Source organism: Telmatherina bonti (genome assembly GCF_933228915.1).
Source record: "Telmatherina bonti genome assembly, chromosome: 24".
Taxonomy (NCBI): domain Eukaryota; kingdom Metazoa; phylum Chordata; class Actinopteri; order Atheriniformes; family Telmatherinidae; genus Telmatherina; species Telmatherina bonti.
Genome location: NC_136633.1, coordinates 27,030,856 through 27,049,467, shown reverse-complemented (window position 1 = coordinate 27,049,467; position 18,612 = coordinate 27,030,856). Strand labels below are relative to the sequence as shown.

The window sequence follows — 18,612 nt, the reverse complement described above, 5'->3', positions numbered from 1 at the left end:
TTCTCCTCAAAATATCTGCAGGAGCAGTAATTAGACTCAGAAAATGAAATACAATTTCACATTTGAATGGATGCTCCAAAAGGGCACTCGATGGTCAGGCACTAGGGACCGAAACTTCTCGCCTATTTAAAACTTCAAGTCTGGATTCTGTGCTGCGAGTTCACCTCAGAGATGTATGAAGTCTTGTTCTGCAACCACAAAAATTTGTATCAACCCGGAATCTGAGCAGTGAAACGTGCCAAAAGCTCCATTTCATGTATTACAGGCAGCCCTTCAGGGAATACTCCTGTGTGATTAATTTCCATTTCAAAGCTAAAAGCTCATGGAATGATGTCAGGGAAAAGGGTTTGAAGTGGTGCACGTTCAAATGGGAGCAAAAAATAAAATAAATAACACTCTGAGGGAGACAGCATCATGCAGTGGCACAAAACAAAAATATGCGTTTCAAACGAGGGTACCTACTATACGAGAGCTTCCTTACTTCTGTGCCTGCACACACACATTAACACACACACATATTCAAAGCAGCTCAGGGTCATAGTTTTGATTTCCTTGCTTGTTACTTCGTTTGACTATCATATGAAAGCAGGCTTCTAACCACATGCGGTTCTGTCTTCTGCATTCGTCCCCCACATTTTTTATTACACCACCTACCCAATTCTGCCACCTGACACCCCTCCTTCACCACCACCCCCTGAAATCCTGTAGGCTCTAATTGGCCCGGTGTCCTTCACAACAGAGAGCAGTGCTGAGAGCTGGACGGAGCGAGCTAGCAGGCTAATAGAGACATCTCGAAATGCCAGGTCACTGGCTGGGCCGCTAACGCTCCTTCCAGCCTCGTCATGCTGCTTACAGTTAACCTTTTCATTAGATGGCGTTTGTCGACAACAGGGCTTTTCTGGTCATGCGTGTGGGCTGTCAAAGGGTTACAGCAGGGCAGGACATGAAAGGACATCGTGTTTATTTCAGCAAGTAAGGAAGTCTGAACAAAATCCGGAAATGAAAAACGTCCCTGATGTGAATCTTAATGTAGCAGAAAGTCATTGTTATTTAACTGCTTTATAATCCTTTATTTGCATAAAGAGATGGACAGACGGATCGGTGCAGCGTCTGCAGTAATGCGGACTCTGCGCCGGTCTGTCGTGGTGAAGGAAGAGCTGAGCCAGAAGGCGAAACTCTCAATTTACCAGTCGATCTACGTTCCTACCCTCACCTATGGTCATGAGCTGTGGGTCGTGACCGAAAGAAGGAGATCTCGTATACAGACGGCTGAAATGAGTTTCCTCCGCAGGGTGGGCGGGCTCTCCCTTAGAGATAGGGTGAGGAGCTCGGTCATCCGGGAGGAGATCAGAGTAGAGCCGCTGCTCCTCCGCATCGAGAAGAACCAGTTGAGGTGGCTCGGGCATCTGGTCAGGATGCCTCCTGGACCTCCCTGGTGAGGTGTTCCAGGCACGTCCCTCTGGGAGGAGACCCCGGGGAAGACCCAGGACACGCTGGAGGGATTATATCTCTCGGCTGGCCTGGGAACGCCTCGGGATCCCCCCCGCAGAGTTGGCAAATGTGGCTGGGGAGAGGGAAGTCTGGGCTTCCCTGCTTAGGCTGCTGCCCCCGCAACTCGACCCCGGACAAGCGGCTGAAGATGGATGGATGGATATTTGCATTTATTACGTGTTTGCTAGGCTGCAGATTTAACAAAGGAGATCGGTTCTCTAAGATTAGATAATAACTGGAACTGCACTTGTACAGGGGCTGCATGGTGGTTAGCATTGTGGCCTCACAGCAAGGTCGTCACTGGTTTGATCCTTGGCTGGGTCAGTGGCCTTTCTGTGTGGAGTTTCCATGTTCTCCCCGTGTATGCGTGGGTTCTCTCCGGGTACTCCGGCTTCCTCCCACCGTCCAAAGACATGATGTTAGGTTAATTGGTTACTCTAAATTGCCTGTAGAAGTGAGTGTGAGTGGTTGTTTGTTTCTTTTTGGCCCTGTGATGGACTGGTGAGGTGTCCAGGGTGTACCCTGCCTTTCGCCCAAAGCCAGCAGGGATAGGCTCCAGTTTCCCTGCGACCCTGAATTGGATTAAGCCAGGGGGGCCCAAGTCCGGTCCTCGAGATCTACCATCCTGCTGTTTTTTGGTGCAACCCTTCTCCAACACACCTGAATCAAATAAGTGGCTCGTTAGCAGGCCTCTGCAGAGCTGAAGGACATGCAGAAGAGGAATTCAGCTATTTGACTCAGCTGTGCTGGACAGGGGTTGCATCTAAAGGTTGCAGGATGGTAGATCTCCAGGATTGGACTTGGGCACCCCTAGATTAAGCAGTTAGGAAAATGAATAAATGAATGAATGCACTTGTACGAAGGTTTGTTTTTAATTTGAGTTTAAAACTTCAAGATAAGGGTCGGGTTAGTCTTCTCCCAAAACCAGATGTGAGTCAAAAAATCTGTAATCTCTTAACCTCCTCGTCCCATTCGGCTTTGTCACTTTCTCAAAAGGTTGCCGCAGAGAATAGCCAGCTACAGAAGCTGTATTCACACCCTGCATTTATTCAAGCTCCGGACAGGCCCTCAAAGAATACGGGCTTGTGCCACTTGGGGCTCCATCGTGGGGGCTCGAACTGCCGACCAGTGGACAACAGGCTTTACTGCCCTCTAACCTGAGGGACTTATCTGACCATGGTATTCTGTGTCTGCCTTTGCAAAGATTGTAATAAATATCTGTTTAAGCTCAAAGCTTTATCTCAGATTTGCACAACAGTAAAATATTGATAAACTGATTTATTTACATGAATTATATCGACTTTTAATAGAAGGGCTTAACAACTGCTAAGCAAGAAAATTATTTTCTATAATTAATTGCACTGTGAACAGGATTCAGTGAACTGAGAAGTATTGTATTGCACTTATTTCAAAAGTACTACCATTGGAACAAAAGTGTAGTAACTTTGGGTTTACAAACACACGTATAAGCTGCTTTTTAACTGCACTGCTCCTGTAAGTGGCTGGTAAAATATTTCCTGTAAATCTCAAGCTGAAGATTGATGTAATAAAGTCGATTACATGTCCAAGACGGATGGAAATTTCAGGATTTAATTGCTACAAGGTATCAAGTCAGCAAAATGAAATCCTCTGTAAATCTGATTTCCTACTAAACACAGAGGAAAGGATATCTGATTAATTTCCCAGCTTTAGGTGTGTTTTCCTGCTCTACCAGCCAGACAGGATTAAAATCTCTGCTTGCCTGTATTATTAAGGAAGATGTTGTGTTTCAAGAGAGAAATAAAGATAATGCACTAAAACTTCTGTAAATCAGATAAAAAATAATGAACATTTTCCGTTAAAATTCCTGTTGGGACAGAAGGAGAAGGAAAAAAAGCGACGCGATCAATGAAAATATGGCGACAAGTTCTTTAAATGATCACAGTATCACAAACTCTGCACCCAAAGGAAAATACACTATATACTAAAGTTTTGTGTACATTGCAGCTTCTCTCTGCCAGTCTGTCAACAACTTTAACTGTGGTACCAAATCCATTCTGGTTACCTGTATTTTTAGACTTTGGTGTCAACAATTCTCTTTTGTTGAATGACCTTTTGTTCTTAAGCCTGAGATCAGAGTTATTCCTCTGCAGAATCATGACAGAAACGCTGTAAAATGTGATTTTAACTTTACAGTTTCCATAGTAATTCCATGAGGAGTGCAGAAGAACCGGTTTTCAGCATGTGCTTTCTTCTATGTGTGGACAGAGCTGAGTTTTCATATTGACGTCAGTTTTATCTGTATAGCAGAGCATTTACTCCAACTCATTGTGCCCGAAGTGCTGCACAATGAAGCAATAAAACCTCAAATTTCCCCTGATGTGCTTGTCTGTGTGCGATTGTTAGGAAACCAAAAAAAGAAAACACATCAATAACTCCTAGGAAGTGCGGTATGAGTGTAGGGGTGAGCATGTAAAAGTGCTTTGAGTGCAAATGGCTAGACAAGCACAGTGTAAGTACAGTCCATTTACAAGCCAGTGCAAAGAGGTGAGTGTAACGTAGGGACTTAAAGCCAGAAAGTGAAGAGGAAAACTGTTGCACAACGTAGGAGCAGCCACCCCAGAAGAAGCTCGGTGACCCCTGGATTTAAGCCGGGAGTTGACAACCTCTTGAAGGAGCAGGGTAGAACAACATCAGTTCTAACTTGAGCCTGGTGGTGACAAATATGATGAAGTAATACCCTTAATGGTTTTAAAGACAAGCAAGAAATGCATCCAAAAACTAACGGGAAGCAAATAAACAGCAACAAGCACAGACGTCACATGATCATGTTATCACTTTCCAGTCAACGTACAATCAGCTGACGACTAACTTAAGCCTTTATAAAGGCAGTTACATGTTTTACATGTATATATATATATATATATATATATATATATATATATACTGTATATCTGAAAATAATGTTACCAAAGGGACGTGCTAATCCAAGGTGTGTCCACACAATCATACGTTGGGTCTAAATATAGGGCTACAGGAAGTCACTGTGCTGTTTGGTGACATTGCAAAGGAAAGGGTTGTCTTTGTCTTTTGGTGAAAGTAAATTGTAGACAATTGTGTTAAAGGTAAAGGCTGTAAGACCATCTCCAAGCAGCTTGATGTTCCTGTGGCTACAGCTGCACTTATTATTCAGAAATCTAAGATCCATGGGACTGTAGCCGACCTCCCTGGACGTGGCCGCAGGAGGAAAACGGATGACAAATAGAGACTGATAATATGAACAGTAACAAAAGAGCCCAGAAAGACTTCTGAAAAGATTAAAGGTGAACTTCAAGCTCCAGGAACACCAGTGTCAGATCGCACCATCAGTTGTTGTTTGAGCCAAACTGGGCTTAATGGGAGATGACCAAGGAGGACATCATTGTTGAAAACAAAGCATAAAAAGCCAGATTGGAATTTGCCAAACTACATGTATACAAGCTCTAAAGCTTCTGAGAGAATGTCCTACAGACAGATGAGACAGAAATGTAAGTTTTTGCCACATCAGTTCCATGATCAGATGGGAAAATGAAGCATATGAAGAAAAGAAGGCGTCCATACTGGGAAACATGGAGGATCTGGTATGTTCTGGGGCTGCTTTGCTGCTTCTGGCACAGGGTGTCTTGAGTCTGTGCAGGTACAAGGAAATCTCAAGACTATCAAGAGATTGTATGGAGAAAGATGCTGCCAGTGTCAGACAAGCTGGTCTTAGTCGCAGACCGGGTCCTGAGACAAGATAATAAGCCAAAACACACGGCTAAAAACAGCCAAGAATGGCTAAGACCAGCGGAAGGCAACTCTGCTCCCCGAGTGCCACCGTCCTGCAAATGTTAGGAGTTTCTCTGCTGCAACACACCTGGTGCACGTCAGACCTAATTACCAGACCTGTGCAGAGCTTGACATCAAACTCTGTCTGCTAATTAGCCATTGATTGGAATCAGGTGTGTTGCAGCAGGGAAACTCCTAACATTTGCAGGACTGTGGCACTCGAGGACCGGAGTTGCCCTGGCTTAGAGGAAAACATTGGACTGTTCTAAAGTGGCCTCTATGAGCCCTGACCTGAATCCTACGGGGTTTCCCATGGCGTCTGGTAACCTATAATAACTGGAGCAGTTTGCTCATGAGAAGCCAAAATACCTGCCGACAGGTGCAAAAGTCTCACTGACAGCTACAGTAAACGTTTGATTGCAGTGACAACCCCAAAGGTTGTTCATCTAAATACAGAGGTAAGGGTACCATCAGTTTTGTTCAGGCCGGTTTAATGACTTTATCTTTTTTATATAATTCTCTTTAAGCAATGGTTGAAAAGCAATGTCTGACTTTCATTGGTTTAATTTCATATTTATTGTTATTTTAGTCAAATTCAACTTATTTCATCAACCATTGGGAGTTATTTTATCATTGACCAAAGGATACCAACAATATTATTACATGTGTGTATATGTATATATGTATTTGTATATATGTGTGTGTGTGTCTATGTGTAGATATATGTGTGTATAATAAACTCCACAACCATCTGTAATTGTATATACAAAACACATGATCATGATGGAACAGAAGCACTCCAGCTACAGCGCAGAAGTTGTTACAAACATCGGTTTGTAGACGAACATCGGAGAAACCCATAAGCCAAACCAGCACTACGTGAACTCTCCTGCTGAGCTGTGGTGCAACAATCTCTCATTAGCAAGTGAAAGTTGTGCACTCCAGATTGCCCAGAGCTCATATCTTAAAAGTCTGTCTGAATCTATCCGTGACTGAACAAGGATCAGCTCCTTGCCGTTTTGTTTCCTTACTTGTTGTTGATATGCTTTCATTACTGCTGCCTTATCTTGTGAATGCCCTGCTGATGACAGTAGAGCAATGAAAGCACATTCTTTAGGATAAGGAGCTTTCTTCTTCCTGCCGAAGCCCAGAAGTTACCTTGTTGTTTGCATTTTTCAGCCTGTCTGAGAGGCGGTGACCTCGCCTCTACATGAATACATTAAATTCTGTTACAGCGGCCAATATTCATTTTTAAACATCAACTTTCCCACTTGGAAACACAGGAAATCATTTATTCTAAAGATCTTATCTTTTTAATGATTTATATTACTCTCTTATTCTGCACACAAAGTGTCTTGGCGAAGCTGTGCTCAAATCTGATCTGATTATTTGACTGTTATCAGTTTATGCAGACAAAGGTGACATTTATTAACTAAACCGCACCTGCTTGTGTTTAATCAGATAGTAAAACCGTTATATGATGCTAATAGCACCGCGTCTTGTCTCAGACACCATCAGGACCTTCACTGGCTGCAAATCAGCTCATCATCTCACGCTAAGAAAAAGTTCACCAAACAGTAACACTGAGTTTTTTCCAGATGTCCTGCAATAAACCAATAAATAAACCGGAAAACTGGCATCACTGTGACATCCACAAACTAGTTAAACGGTGATTAAAAAGCCAACAGTTTTTAGTTGAAGCTGTCAGTGTCAGCTTGGGTAAAACGTAAAGTGATCAAGCATTGGGAAGATGCTGACTCCACTGGGTTCTATGGAGGATTTACAGTGTTGTAATCTAAAATTTACCAATCGAAATGGACAAAATCCCATTTATGCTTCATGCAGGAGACAATTATGCAGACGGACAGACACCTTCCTCCATCTCCTGTGTTATTTACATGTGTATTTGGGCTGTTTTCTGGGGGCCTTGTAGATCAAATGCTTAGCACAGCAAACAGGGCAATGCGACCAGAAACCGTGAAGGCCGTGTTGAGCAGCGTCGCTGACATGGGAAGAGCGAAGCGGATGCTAAAGAGGAAGGAGACGACAATTCCTGAGAAGGCGGGACCTTTTCAAGAAAAGCTACTGGGTGATTGTAAAGGAAACACAGAACTCTGAAGTGGATGACTTCACTTAAAAACCATCGCAACGCAAAAGATACATGGAAGTCTGAGGGACTAAATGGGCATAAATGGGCCTTAAGAGTTAGAGCGCCCACTGATATAATCAGCTATGCTTGATCAAAGCCAAGCATTGTCTCTTGTTGAGACGATACTGTTTATTTCCAAATTCTCAAAGCAATTTTTTCTGGATGCATTTGATGTTCCAGTGTTTGAAGCGAAACCAACAATTTCCCTGATGCACTTAATGGAAGCAAAAACAGAGAACTGCTAAGATATCAGAACACTTGGACAGCCAACTCTGTGCAACATGATTAGATTAAAAAAGAAAAATGAAAGATGATTACATGAGATTACACTGTTAGATGGAAGACCAGATTCAAGTGGTACTCGTGTGGTTGTGGAATAAACAAGCATCAGTTTCCAGCAAGTCTGAGCACGAAGATGGAGGTCACCCAGATGGAAAGGAGTTATGGCAGGTGCCTGAACTGTGCATATATAGTACATGATCAAGAATGCATAGCTGTCTGCATTATTAAACAGCCAATAAAGCATTCATTTATACTAGCACGATGATGCAAAGATCCATTTATTGTTTTGAAGTATTGATGTCTGGTCCCATAGTTGTGGTAACTGGGTTTAAATAGATGTTTACCAGTTCAGCTGCCTCTGAAAAGATCAGTACTTCATGAATTTGTCATACTTTGCTTAGGATTCCATATAACATTGATCATTTCAGTCATTTCAATGTCAACAAATTAAATAAATGAATGTTTTTCTTTCATTTTAAATTCTCTTTTTAGTAACTCATCCGAGCTATTTGATCCCTTTCTCCTTTATATCCATAAAATTCCACCCGGAAAAGCAAATTTGGTTGGCACAAAACTCAAATTAGGGTGGTAATGTCAAGACTTTATGTCTTAGATGCTTTATCTCTTCAAAGAAATGTGAATTAGAGCCGGCAAAGTATTAAAATCTTACTTGATGTCGCTTTCTTGGACACGCTCTTCATCCAAATCTTCAATGAATTTATCCCCCTTCATCCAGTAGATGAGTGGACTGATGTCTCCGCTGTATCCAAAGAACGCTCTGCACGTCAGGTTGACAGGACTTCCTGCAGGAGACAAGAGGCCGGATATGAGGGGAGGTTTTCCTCAGATCATACATGCACAATCTCAGCAACATTCAGTCCAGCAGCTGAACACAAACAGATGCATCTACTTAAACAAACACAATCAGCAAATCCTGTGTTGTATACAGATGTCTGCTTCAACGCGTGTTGCCTCTTAACATCTTGACTTACAGCTATTAAACTTATTCTTCTGTCGACTCCAATTCTTACACTCTTAAAGCCTCATAGCAGCCCCCCTAATTCTATCAATTTCTAAACATTTACCCGATCCCCAGAGATGCAATCTTAAATCATTTCAGACCCTTTTAAACCATGAATGCCTCTCAAACTTTAAAACAGTCTTTCACCCAAACTTCACAACATTTCTATACCTCCATAAAATATTATACTCTTCAGTTGTATCACCTTTTTTCCAGTCATATTGTACTTTTAAATATCAATCACTGTATTTTGCTGGGAAAAAATTCAACCCAAAAAGCACAGCTTTTATGGGGCTTGAATTATACAGTTTATAGCTAATGTTAAACTCACAATACTCCCCACTTTTTCCTGAGCATCCTAATTAGGAGTTTAAATTGCACATTATCCACTCGGTTTTTTCCGGTATTCTTGTGATGTGATGTTTGCCCTTGTGGATTTATGGAACTGGAGTGTTGAAAAAAACTGACCCTCATTCACCTCGCTGCATCCATCACAGCCTTTGATGTGGGTTAGAAAAGAAATTATGTTTAATTATTACCAGCAGAGGTCAATGCAGCAGTACAATAACTTGAGTGAGTAGAACTAATAATATTTCCATTTATTGTAAAAGAGATAGAACTGAGTGAGAAGAAGTTTTTGAAAGTGGGGAGGAAAAATTAATTGCAAACTGTCAGACAACCTCAGCAAAGCAAAAGTTGATTGTATAAGAAAATAGTTCTTGAAGTAGATAATATCAGTCCAACGTTTTGACACACCAATTAATTTAAAAGAACGGGGAGATGCATAGAATTTGATTAGCATTATTTTGTTGAGTAGCAAAAGAAATATTACTCTATGAAGGCTAATTTACACATTCTGCATTCATGTTTGGGGTAAATTAGACTAATTTTATAAAACTTGCAGATAAATGTTCACAAATGCTCCAGAACTAACAAACATAAGAAATTCAAGTTTACGCTTGAATTTTTTTATTCTATTAGCTCTGATCTTTTCAGTCTCCAAAACTAGCTAGTTAAGTGCTAGATTCAAAGCTAAATGGTTTAGCAAGGGTATAAGCCTTTAGCTCAACTTTGTATTTGAACTCTTTAGCTTAGCTAATGATTTGATTTCTTGCTTACTAATGTGTGTCCCTGTTGTTGTTCTTAGTTGAGTGACATATTTGAATAACAAAGATTTAGTTTGATTAGCTCTGATCTAAGTCTCCAAAGCTAGCTAGTTTTGTGTTAGATACACAGCTAAATGGTTTAGCAATGGTAGAAGCCCTTAGCTTTGAACTCTCAAATAATCATTCAAAGTTTTGCTTACTAGTGTGTGTCCCTGCTGTTGTTCTTAGTTGAGTGACAATAATTGAACGACAAAGATTTGGTTTGATTAGCTCTGATCTAAGTCTCCAAAGCCAGCTAGTTTGGTGCTAGATACACCTTGATGGTTTAGCAATGGTATAAGCCCTTAGCTTAGTTTAGGATTTGAACCCTTTAGCTTTGCTAATGATTTCATTTTTGTGTCCCTGCTGTTCTTAGTTGAGTGACAAAAGAAGCTGCAGCTACAGTTTCTTAGTTGTGGTTGTTAGTTAACTAAACCACAATTAATTTTATGGTTCGAGTTGCCTTTTTTAAAACGTAGGTGGGCAAGAAATGTGGTCAGAAAGCAAGGAATGGCATGTAGCAAAGGCCAGTAGCCCCTTAAAACCTGGCCCAGTTGCAACAAGGAGCTTTATTCTCTGTACATGGAGTGACTACTCAACCAGTTGAGCTACAAGACACACCAGTTTGGTCAGTTTATGAGCTCTGTTGGTCATGAACTCTGTGTTACATGTTGTGTATATGAGCTCTCTAGCTTAGCCAAAACTTAACATTTTCACTTGCTAATTTGTGTAGCTGCTGCTGTCTTAGAAACATATCTCATTTATCTTATCTGATCTTCTTCGTCTCCAAAGCTAGCTAGTTTAGCACTAGATACACAGCTAGATGGATGAGCAAGGGTATAAGCCCTTAGCTTAGTATTTTAACTCTTTAGCTTAGCTTAGTATTTGAACTGTTTAGCTTGGCTAATGATTTGATTTTTTTGCTGACTAATGAGTGTCCCTGCTGTTGTTTTTAGTTGAGTGACAATATTTGAATGACAATGATTTGTTTTGATTAGCTCTGATCTCCTCAGTCTTCAAAGCTAGCTACTTTTGTGCTAGATACACAGCTAGATGGTTTAGCAAGGGAAATAGCCCTTAGCTTAGTATTTGAACCCTTTACCTAAGCTAATGATTTCATTTTTTGTGTCCCCGCTGTGCTTAGTTGAGTGACAAGAGAAGCTGCAGCTACAGTTTTGTAGTTAACTAAACAAGAACAAATTCTATGGTTCGAGCGCCTTTATTTAAATGTAGTTGGGCAAGAAAGGTGGTCAGACAGTAGGGAATAACATGCAGCAAAGGGGAGTAGCCCACTAAAACCTGGCAGAGTTGCTACAAGGAGTTCTAACCTATGTACAAGGGGTGACTGCTCAACCAGTTGAGCTACAAGACACACCAGTTTGGTCAGTTTATGGGCTCTGTTGTTTATAAACTCTGTGTGTACATGTTGTGTATATGAGCTCTCTAGCTAAAACTGAATATTTTCACTTGCTAATTTGTGTAGCTGCTGCTGTCTTAAGAAACAGATCTTATTCAGCTTAGGAAGATAACAAAAAATTTGGATATTTTTTTTTATAGTTCTTTTGTGGAAAATGTGCATTTTGAAAAAACCTTTGAATAAACTGGTCAAAATTTTGTTTAAAGCTGTAAAGCTGCTAAGTGTAAAACAATATGCGCTACAAATGCTATAATCTTGCTTCATGGTGAGCAAAGCTATAAAATTGGGTGAACAATCCAATTTTCTGTGACCTTACATGTAACCGCTTTCATATTACAGATGGTATTTTAATGCAGTTGTGATTGCATCATATTGATTAGCGAGTGCGACTCTTGAATTCAGTTGCCACAGCCTTTATATCTGTTTGCTTTGAGGTTTTATATTCTATATTTTAAATTTATGTCACTAAATTTCCAATAGAGCTGCTTTACTCCACATTCTTGTCTGTGTGTCAAACAGCCAAATAAAAGAATTTAGCTTGCCTGAATAGCAGCCCCAAAAAAAGTGTGTGTTTAATCCTTGGTCAGTATTTACATTGTAAGACTGGTTTGCTGGTGTGATGAAGTCAGATAATCCCCCTTTTAAACTAATTTTCTCTCTGCTTTGGATTAGAGACCTCTAACTCTTTTTCCCACATACTTATCACACATATTCTGCACTTCTGCGAATGTGTGGCCTGTGGTGAAACAAGAAAGCATGACTTGGGGAATGACACAGATCCATGAGAAGGCTACACCAGCTGTGTGTCCAGGGAGGCAAAAAGGTGATTCAGCATCTCTTCATAAATGCTATGTGCTCACTGGCCTTGTGGCGACAGCTCAGGAGTCTGTGAGATGGGAGAGAACCATAGCGTATAATTGGGTACTTGCTAGTTCAAAGATAATAGGGATTTTATTTAACCAAGGCCTGCTCTAATTTGGCCCTCTAGTGCAGTCTAGCACACTCAGATGATAGCTATAGTGTTAACAGAGAAAATCTGGTTTGGAGATAAAGAAAAGGCCCTGAACTGGAGAAGAGTTTTGCATTTTTGTCTCACGGCTCAGCAAAAATATTGTCTACAGTTGAGAGATAAGGGTTGTGCGTGTGGTGTATGAGTGTGAAAGTGAAACAGATGGAGAAAATGAGTTTTGGGAAAGCTTGGATACGTGTCCTGGACCACACATACACACACACTCAGAGCTGCTTAGCCTTTTCATTCCACCAGGGGTCTCTGTGGTGCTACAAAGCATGCGATCCAGAGTGCAGGAGGAGTTTTTGAAAGCATCAGCAACAACAAACCTGAGCACAATATTTTGACAGGTGCAGACAACAGTAAAAGGAAACATAGATTCCTTTTGTGTGCCACCACTGATGTCAGGAGGCTTCACCCATCGAACCAAACAGCATGTTGGGTTGCATTGATGGATCCACTGCTGATCTGACAACAACTTTATTGTCACTCCCAAAGTCTTACAACAAGGGACTTCTCGTGCACATGGCTGCTTGTTATTCCTTTAACGTTGGCGTATTAATTTGCAGCGACTTAACTGTAAGCAGCTAAGACTGCAGAGGCAGAGGTAATGTGCTCAGTCTGGGAAATGCATAAACAGCCAGGCAGGGATTTAAGTATATGGATCCTAACATTTAAATCCCAACCTCTGGACTTGGTCAGAGGAGTAAAGTGAGTCTTAATGCGATTGTCTCCTCTCTCTTATCTCCATGCGCTAGAGCCCCTCTCTCTCTCAGTCAATGTGGCTATGGGACATAGAAGTCAGAAAAGACTCCTGTGGTTAAGCAGACGAACCAAAAGCTTGGAAACTGCGAACGACCACAGAGTAGTGAAAAGCAGGCAAAGAGGGTCAGAGAGAGAAGTCAGGAAAGCATTTCTGCATCTGAGTGCATGTGAAGCAGGTATACCACAAGGGGAATAAAGAAGCACATGGGCTTGTTTGTACGGATGAGAGAGAGAAAATAGGAAAAGCTACACAGAGGAATCACACACATGGGAGAGAACAAGCCATTCTTCATGCCAAATTGAAAGGCTTCCAGCTCTGAGAGAGCATAGCATTGTATCGTCCTTGTGTACTGAAGATTACATAGATTACAGATCACTATATCTGCAAGCAGCGTGTGTGCCGTCCATGCTGAGTAAATTTATCAGTATTCCCCACTCCGATCTACACAATCTAGTGAGTAGGAAAGACCTTTCTCATCTTTTTGTCTTTTAGTTTTAACAGACTTGAATAAATTAAGCCCTGCAACCAGTGGAAAAAGTACTTCAGAGAAGGAAGGAGCAAAATGTTTCAGATGCTTTGTTTTGGGAAGGTCATGTGCACGAACAGCAGGGGGAAGACACACGGCTTTCATTTTTTGGATTTGACTATTGTGATCATTAGCTTCTCTTGTTTTAAAAGAGCACTCCAAGGTTTTTAATATTGTAAGAACAATGAAAATAAAGATGATCAAGTATATTAATATTAATTAATACAATAACGTCAGTTTTTGCACTGAGGCTGACAAAGTTCTGCATTAATTAGTATTTGACATCATTCACTGTTAAACTGTTTATTCACAGTAGCACAAAGATATCAGGTTTAAATGAAAAATAAATTTGGATGACATCAGCATAACTAGGAAAGGAAATACATTTCCTGACAATGGATCCCAACAAGACTGGGCCCATAATAGACCCTTGAGGTACACCACTACAAATGAGCACTGAGGAAGAGTAGTATTCCCCAATCAATACATTAAAAGACCTTTCATGTTAACTGAAGAGGGGCAGTGGAAGTAATACATACCTCCTCTGTATGTGATCGAAGTGGATTAACAGTTTACAGGGGTGCCCAGATCCAGCCTCTGTACTACAACGCACCTGACTCAAACTAATCAGTCATTGAGCAGAACTTCAAAGACTGTTGGATCCATTTAATATAAACCAGGTGTGTTGAAGCAGCAATGCATTGAAAACCTGCAGGACAGCTTTCCTTGAGAATTGACTTTGGACTCATCTGGTTTAAGGTGCTACATAGACCTCATTTATCAAGAGATAAACTAACAAAAAACCATTAGGGGTTTGATCCAATTTGCTCTAGATGAGAAGAGGTACTAGCCAACCTATGTCACATGTTCCTTTCCCTAGACTGACAGAGTTCACGGCCAAAAGTTTAATATATTTTTGTCTGTTCATGATAAAAACATAGAGCCCTGCCCTGTGACAGAAGGTGCGTTCCCATTACACCAAGAATTGTGCAAAAACTAAATATGGCAGTAAAAAAAATTACTAATGGAAACACCTACATATCTAAAAGAGTCTCAAATATCGCAAAACAAGTTCTTACCCTCTCATGAGATGGTTTTTCACACATTTTGATAAAGAAACATATCGCCAAAGAACACTTTTTTTTCGCATTTACGTGTCCTCAGACGTGACGTGGTGTCTCATGACCAGTTTATTACCGATAAAGATGGCACGATGTGGAATAAACAGCAGCAAATTTCAGAGTTTCAGAAAATGAAAAGAGGCTTTGAAAATCTGCTGCAAATTCTCCACAGCATGTAGAAAACCACAAAATAATGCTACGTGCCTATAACCGCATAACCACAATTTTTGTAAAATCTCGCGAGAATAACAAGATTATAAACAAACACTGTTTTATGGAAACACTTGTAAATCGCAATTGTTGTTTGTCAAAACAAAAAAATGTAATAGAAACGCAGCTAGAGACTGATCCTTCTTTACTGGATAACGTCTAATACTGCGCAATCTCATGAACGATCGGTAGACGAAGTGAAGGCACATCTTAATTTACATCTTCGACTATTAAGTCTGTTAACGGTCTCATTGTCTATTTGTATTTTTGGATGAGATTTCTTGTTTCTACATTAAAAAAAATTATTGCAAAAATATTATTTTTTATTAAAAGAGCTGTCTCATAAGATTTAAATCATTGGTCCTTAAGACCAACAACATGCAGAAGTTTTATTAACTGTGTCAAAAGCAGCAGTTCAATCTAAAAAGAGGTAAAACAGCACAGTAACAGTAAGAAAAACAAACTTTCAAAACTCTTAGTTGTCATGGCGCTGTGATGGGATGTAAAACCAGACTGGAACTCTTTACAAACCCTTTACAGGCTGCTTTAGTGTGTGAGGCTACAAATATACTTGCTGTTATTTAGAAACCACCATGTTTATTATGGCTATTTTGCATATTTTGTGTTTGTTTGAAGATTAGTTTCATCCTCAGAAATCAATGTTGTGTATTTGCAAGGTGCAACATGAGTGACCACCAGGGGCAGTACTGGAATAAATTAACTCAAATGCAAGGCCACCAGATCGACAGCAGTGGAAATTACAGATGCATCTCACTGCAGACGCTCCATGTGGGACTGCAATCTTCAATGTTTGTCTTCATGCTCAGACTTCTAGTACAACTCTGTCCTCTTGTCTGGAAATACTCAGATGACTCTGCAGAGGGGGGTGGGGGGGGGTCTCAGTGATGGACAAGAGGCTGAGCAAAGGGAACTGGTTCACCACTTTGCAGGTCTTCATCTTGAATATAAACAAGGCAAAGTAAACAATTGTGAACTTTAGATTGTGGACTATTTTTAACCATACAAAGGGTAAAGCAGTGGTGTCGGACTATAGGTACATGGACATTTACATGAGCGTAAGACTAAAGTGGAAATGCCACACTGAAGCCACATACAGATTAGGCTCCATCTCACGGGGAGGTTTAGATCCTTGTGTTGCTTATTCTGTGAGTCTGGTGAAGAGTGCAATCTGCTTTTCAGCCATCTATTGGGGAAGCAGCAATAGAGCTGAACAAACTGATAAGGAAGGCTGGCTATGTGCTGGGGACTGATGTGGAGCTCGCGGGGCTGGTCATGCATGGCATGTTGCTTCACTACACCTTCACAACCCCGACATAACATCAAATAGTATGGTGTGTTCAATCAAAGGCTTTTTATGTTTAGCTACAACAAGCAACAAATAAAGGAAATAATGGTTTATTTATACCTAAAAATGGACTCCTCAAAGCAATGTAAAATTGCTTTGAGGAGTATTCCATTATCACCCCTCCAACCTCCAAATACAGACTTGCTTATTTAGAAGACATCTGCCTCCGGAAACTTAAAATAACATCAGCAAGTTTCAGATTATTCAGCATTGTTTACTAAATATAAAAATATTTCACGGTAGCGATTAGGCTTCCAATCCAACGATGAGAGGATGCAGAATCAAAGCTGCTCTAAAAGCTCATCCTTAAACTTTTGGATTTTCCATTTATCTGTCAACCATTAGCATACACTATAATATACCATTGTGGATCATAAAAGATGTTCCTTTAAACATTAAAAGCCTCGGCATATTTGTTTTAGGAAAGATAAACTTCATATGCTTTTAAAGCACAGCGACAATATCCTCACATAACAACAGAACTGCACGAGGACAACCGCTACACTCTGCTGTGCCATTTATTTTGTTCAATGCAAGACTCTGAGCTCTGCATAAACGAACTTCAAGCTATTTGAATGTCTCTGAAAGAGCCTAGAAATGAAATCAGCAAATAACTGATGACTGTTAAAGAGGAGTTTCCCTCCCTTCCCGTTATCCCGAAGAATTTTCCACAGACTGAATAAAAGCATTATTATTGCTCAGGCAATGATGGGTTACAGCAGTGACAAAGCGCTGTAATTGTGGCGTCTGGGTACCCACTCACAGCGGCATTGCCAGATGTGGCAGTTTAATTGTCTCTCTGTTCAGCCTTCACTTTGTTTTGCTTATTACAGCCCCAGCCTCTCCAATCATGCATTTTAAGGCAGCCATTGACCGACTTTTGTTGGGTAGTCATTTAGCTACGTCCCTCTCTCATATGGCCAATCTTCTGCAATTCATAATTGGCATTGCACCTTATTACTGCTAAGCACGCACACTGATGCCGACGTTCCCGTTGATTAATGCAGGTAAAGCAGATATTAAAAGACAATATAATGTTAATGCTGTTTTCTGAACTTCAGCATCCTCACATATGGCAATCATAATAGGAAACGCTCTTTGATGTGTTGTGAAATTGCAATTTTCTCTGCCTTGTGTAAGTTCAGCTTCGAACAAACTGTGTCTGAAAATTAAATAAGGTAATACCGTCGAATATTGCAGGGCATTGGCAAACAAACAAGCTGGGGGTTTGGTTAATACCAAGTCCAATTCAAGCCTCATGGAACAAAGCATGACATTTGCAAAGATCAACACCCACACTCTGCACTGATGCTCTCATAACGCACAAAAGCAGAACATATTATTGCTGCCTAATTCAGCGAAGAAGCATTATCAATGTTAAACCTTACAGCACTGATATGCTTATAATCTTGTCCGGTGAAGATGCAGCTGAGTTCTCTTAATGAAAAGCTCATTAGACATCAGTGAAACACTTACAAGGTACTTCAAACAGAAGAAATGTCATGTTGAATGGAGGAAACAAGGTTGCAGCACAATTAGAGAAGGACGACAGCAGTTGCCATGTCAAATTTGAAGCACATGTTGCCGATGGTTACGTGAGGCACTGTGAAGTATTTATATGCTGAGCGTTCGTGAGGTATTTGTGGTTGCTTTAGTTTGCTTCTGTTTCCAGTAGGTTCCGTCTTGTTGCTGATTCAAATGAATGTCCTCAGACTCGTACACACAAAACACTTCTAGCCTTCAAAAGGCCCCTTTGTCAAACCCCCCCGTCTTCCCTCCCATCCTGGTTCTTTGTCTAAAATGCTGATTCAGCTGTTAGCAAAGAATTTAAAATAAGGAGAAGAGAAGGGGGGAAGGGTTGCATCCCTGTGAGGATGGAGGAACTGGATATCCTGAATGCTCTTTGGGCTTTGCTGTGGGGTTATACATGCAGGGAAACTACTCCTGTTTGGCTCGACCAGGGCCAGGGAGCCATAGAACATGGAAAATATATCGGAGAGGGACATAAAAGAGGCAGATGCAAAGTGACAGAGCAGAAGAGACTGATGGAGCTAAATAGTTGATTCCTGCGGGTCTCACTGGGTAACCTCTGAAGCATGACCACACCCCCAACAGCCCCATTTTCCAGCTGAAGCTCCCTGTTGTCAAACGCTTAGCTTGGTACTATCTGAGGAAAGTTTCAGGACTTTTTTCTAAAAACTATTATCCAGGACATCTGAAGTTTTCTTTGCCATCAGTCTTGAGAAGACTGCCTGACCCCCCCCCAACGGTGTGCTACATGGCTGCAAACTACATCTGCGACTGTAAAATAAAAGGTTCTGGC

The 18,612-nt window shown here is 40.9% G+C and overlaps 1 protein-coding gene across 1 annotated transcript in view; it reads right to left on the bottom strand.

Annotated features, from left to right (window-relative positions):
- The window catches only part of LOC306773712 (interleukin-1 receptor accessory protein-like 1), a gene marked incomplete at both ends in the record, with an annotated part of 317,198 nt that overhangs the window by 46,272 nt on the left and 252,314 nt on the right, over positions 1–18,612 (bottom strand). Inside the window, one exon of the mRNA XM_079263606.1 lies at positions 8,379–8,511. Within this exon, the coding sequence (XP_079119732.1) occupies positions 8,379–8,511 (133 nt within the window). The remainder of the gene's footprint in view (positions 1–8,378; positions 8,512–18,612) is intronic.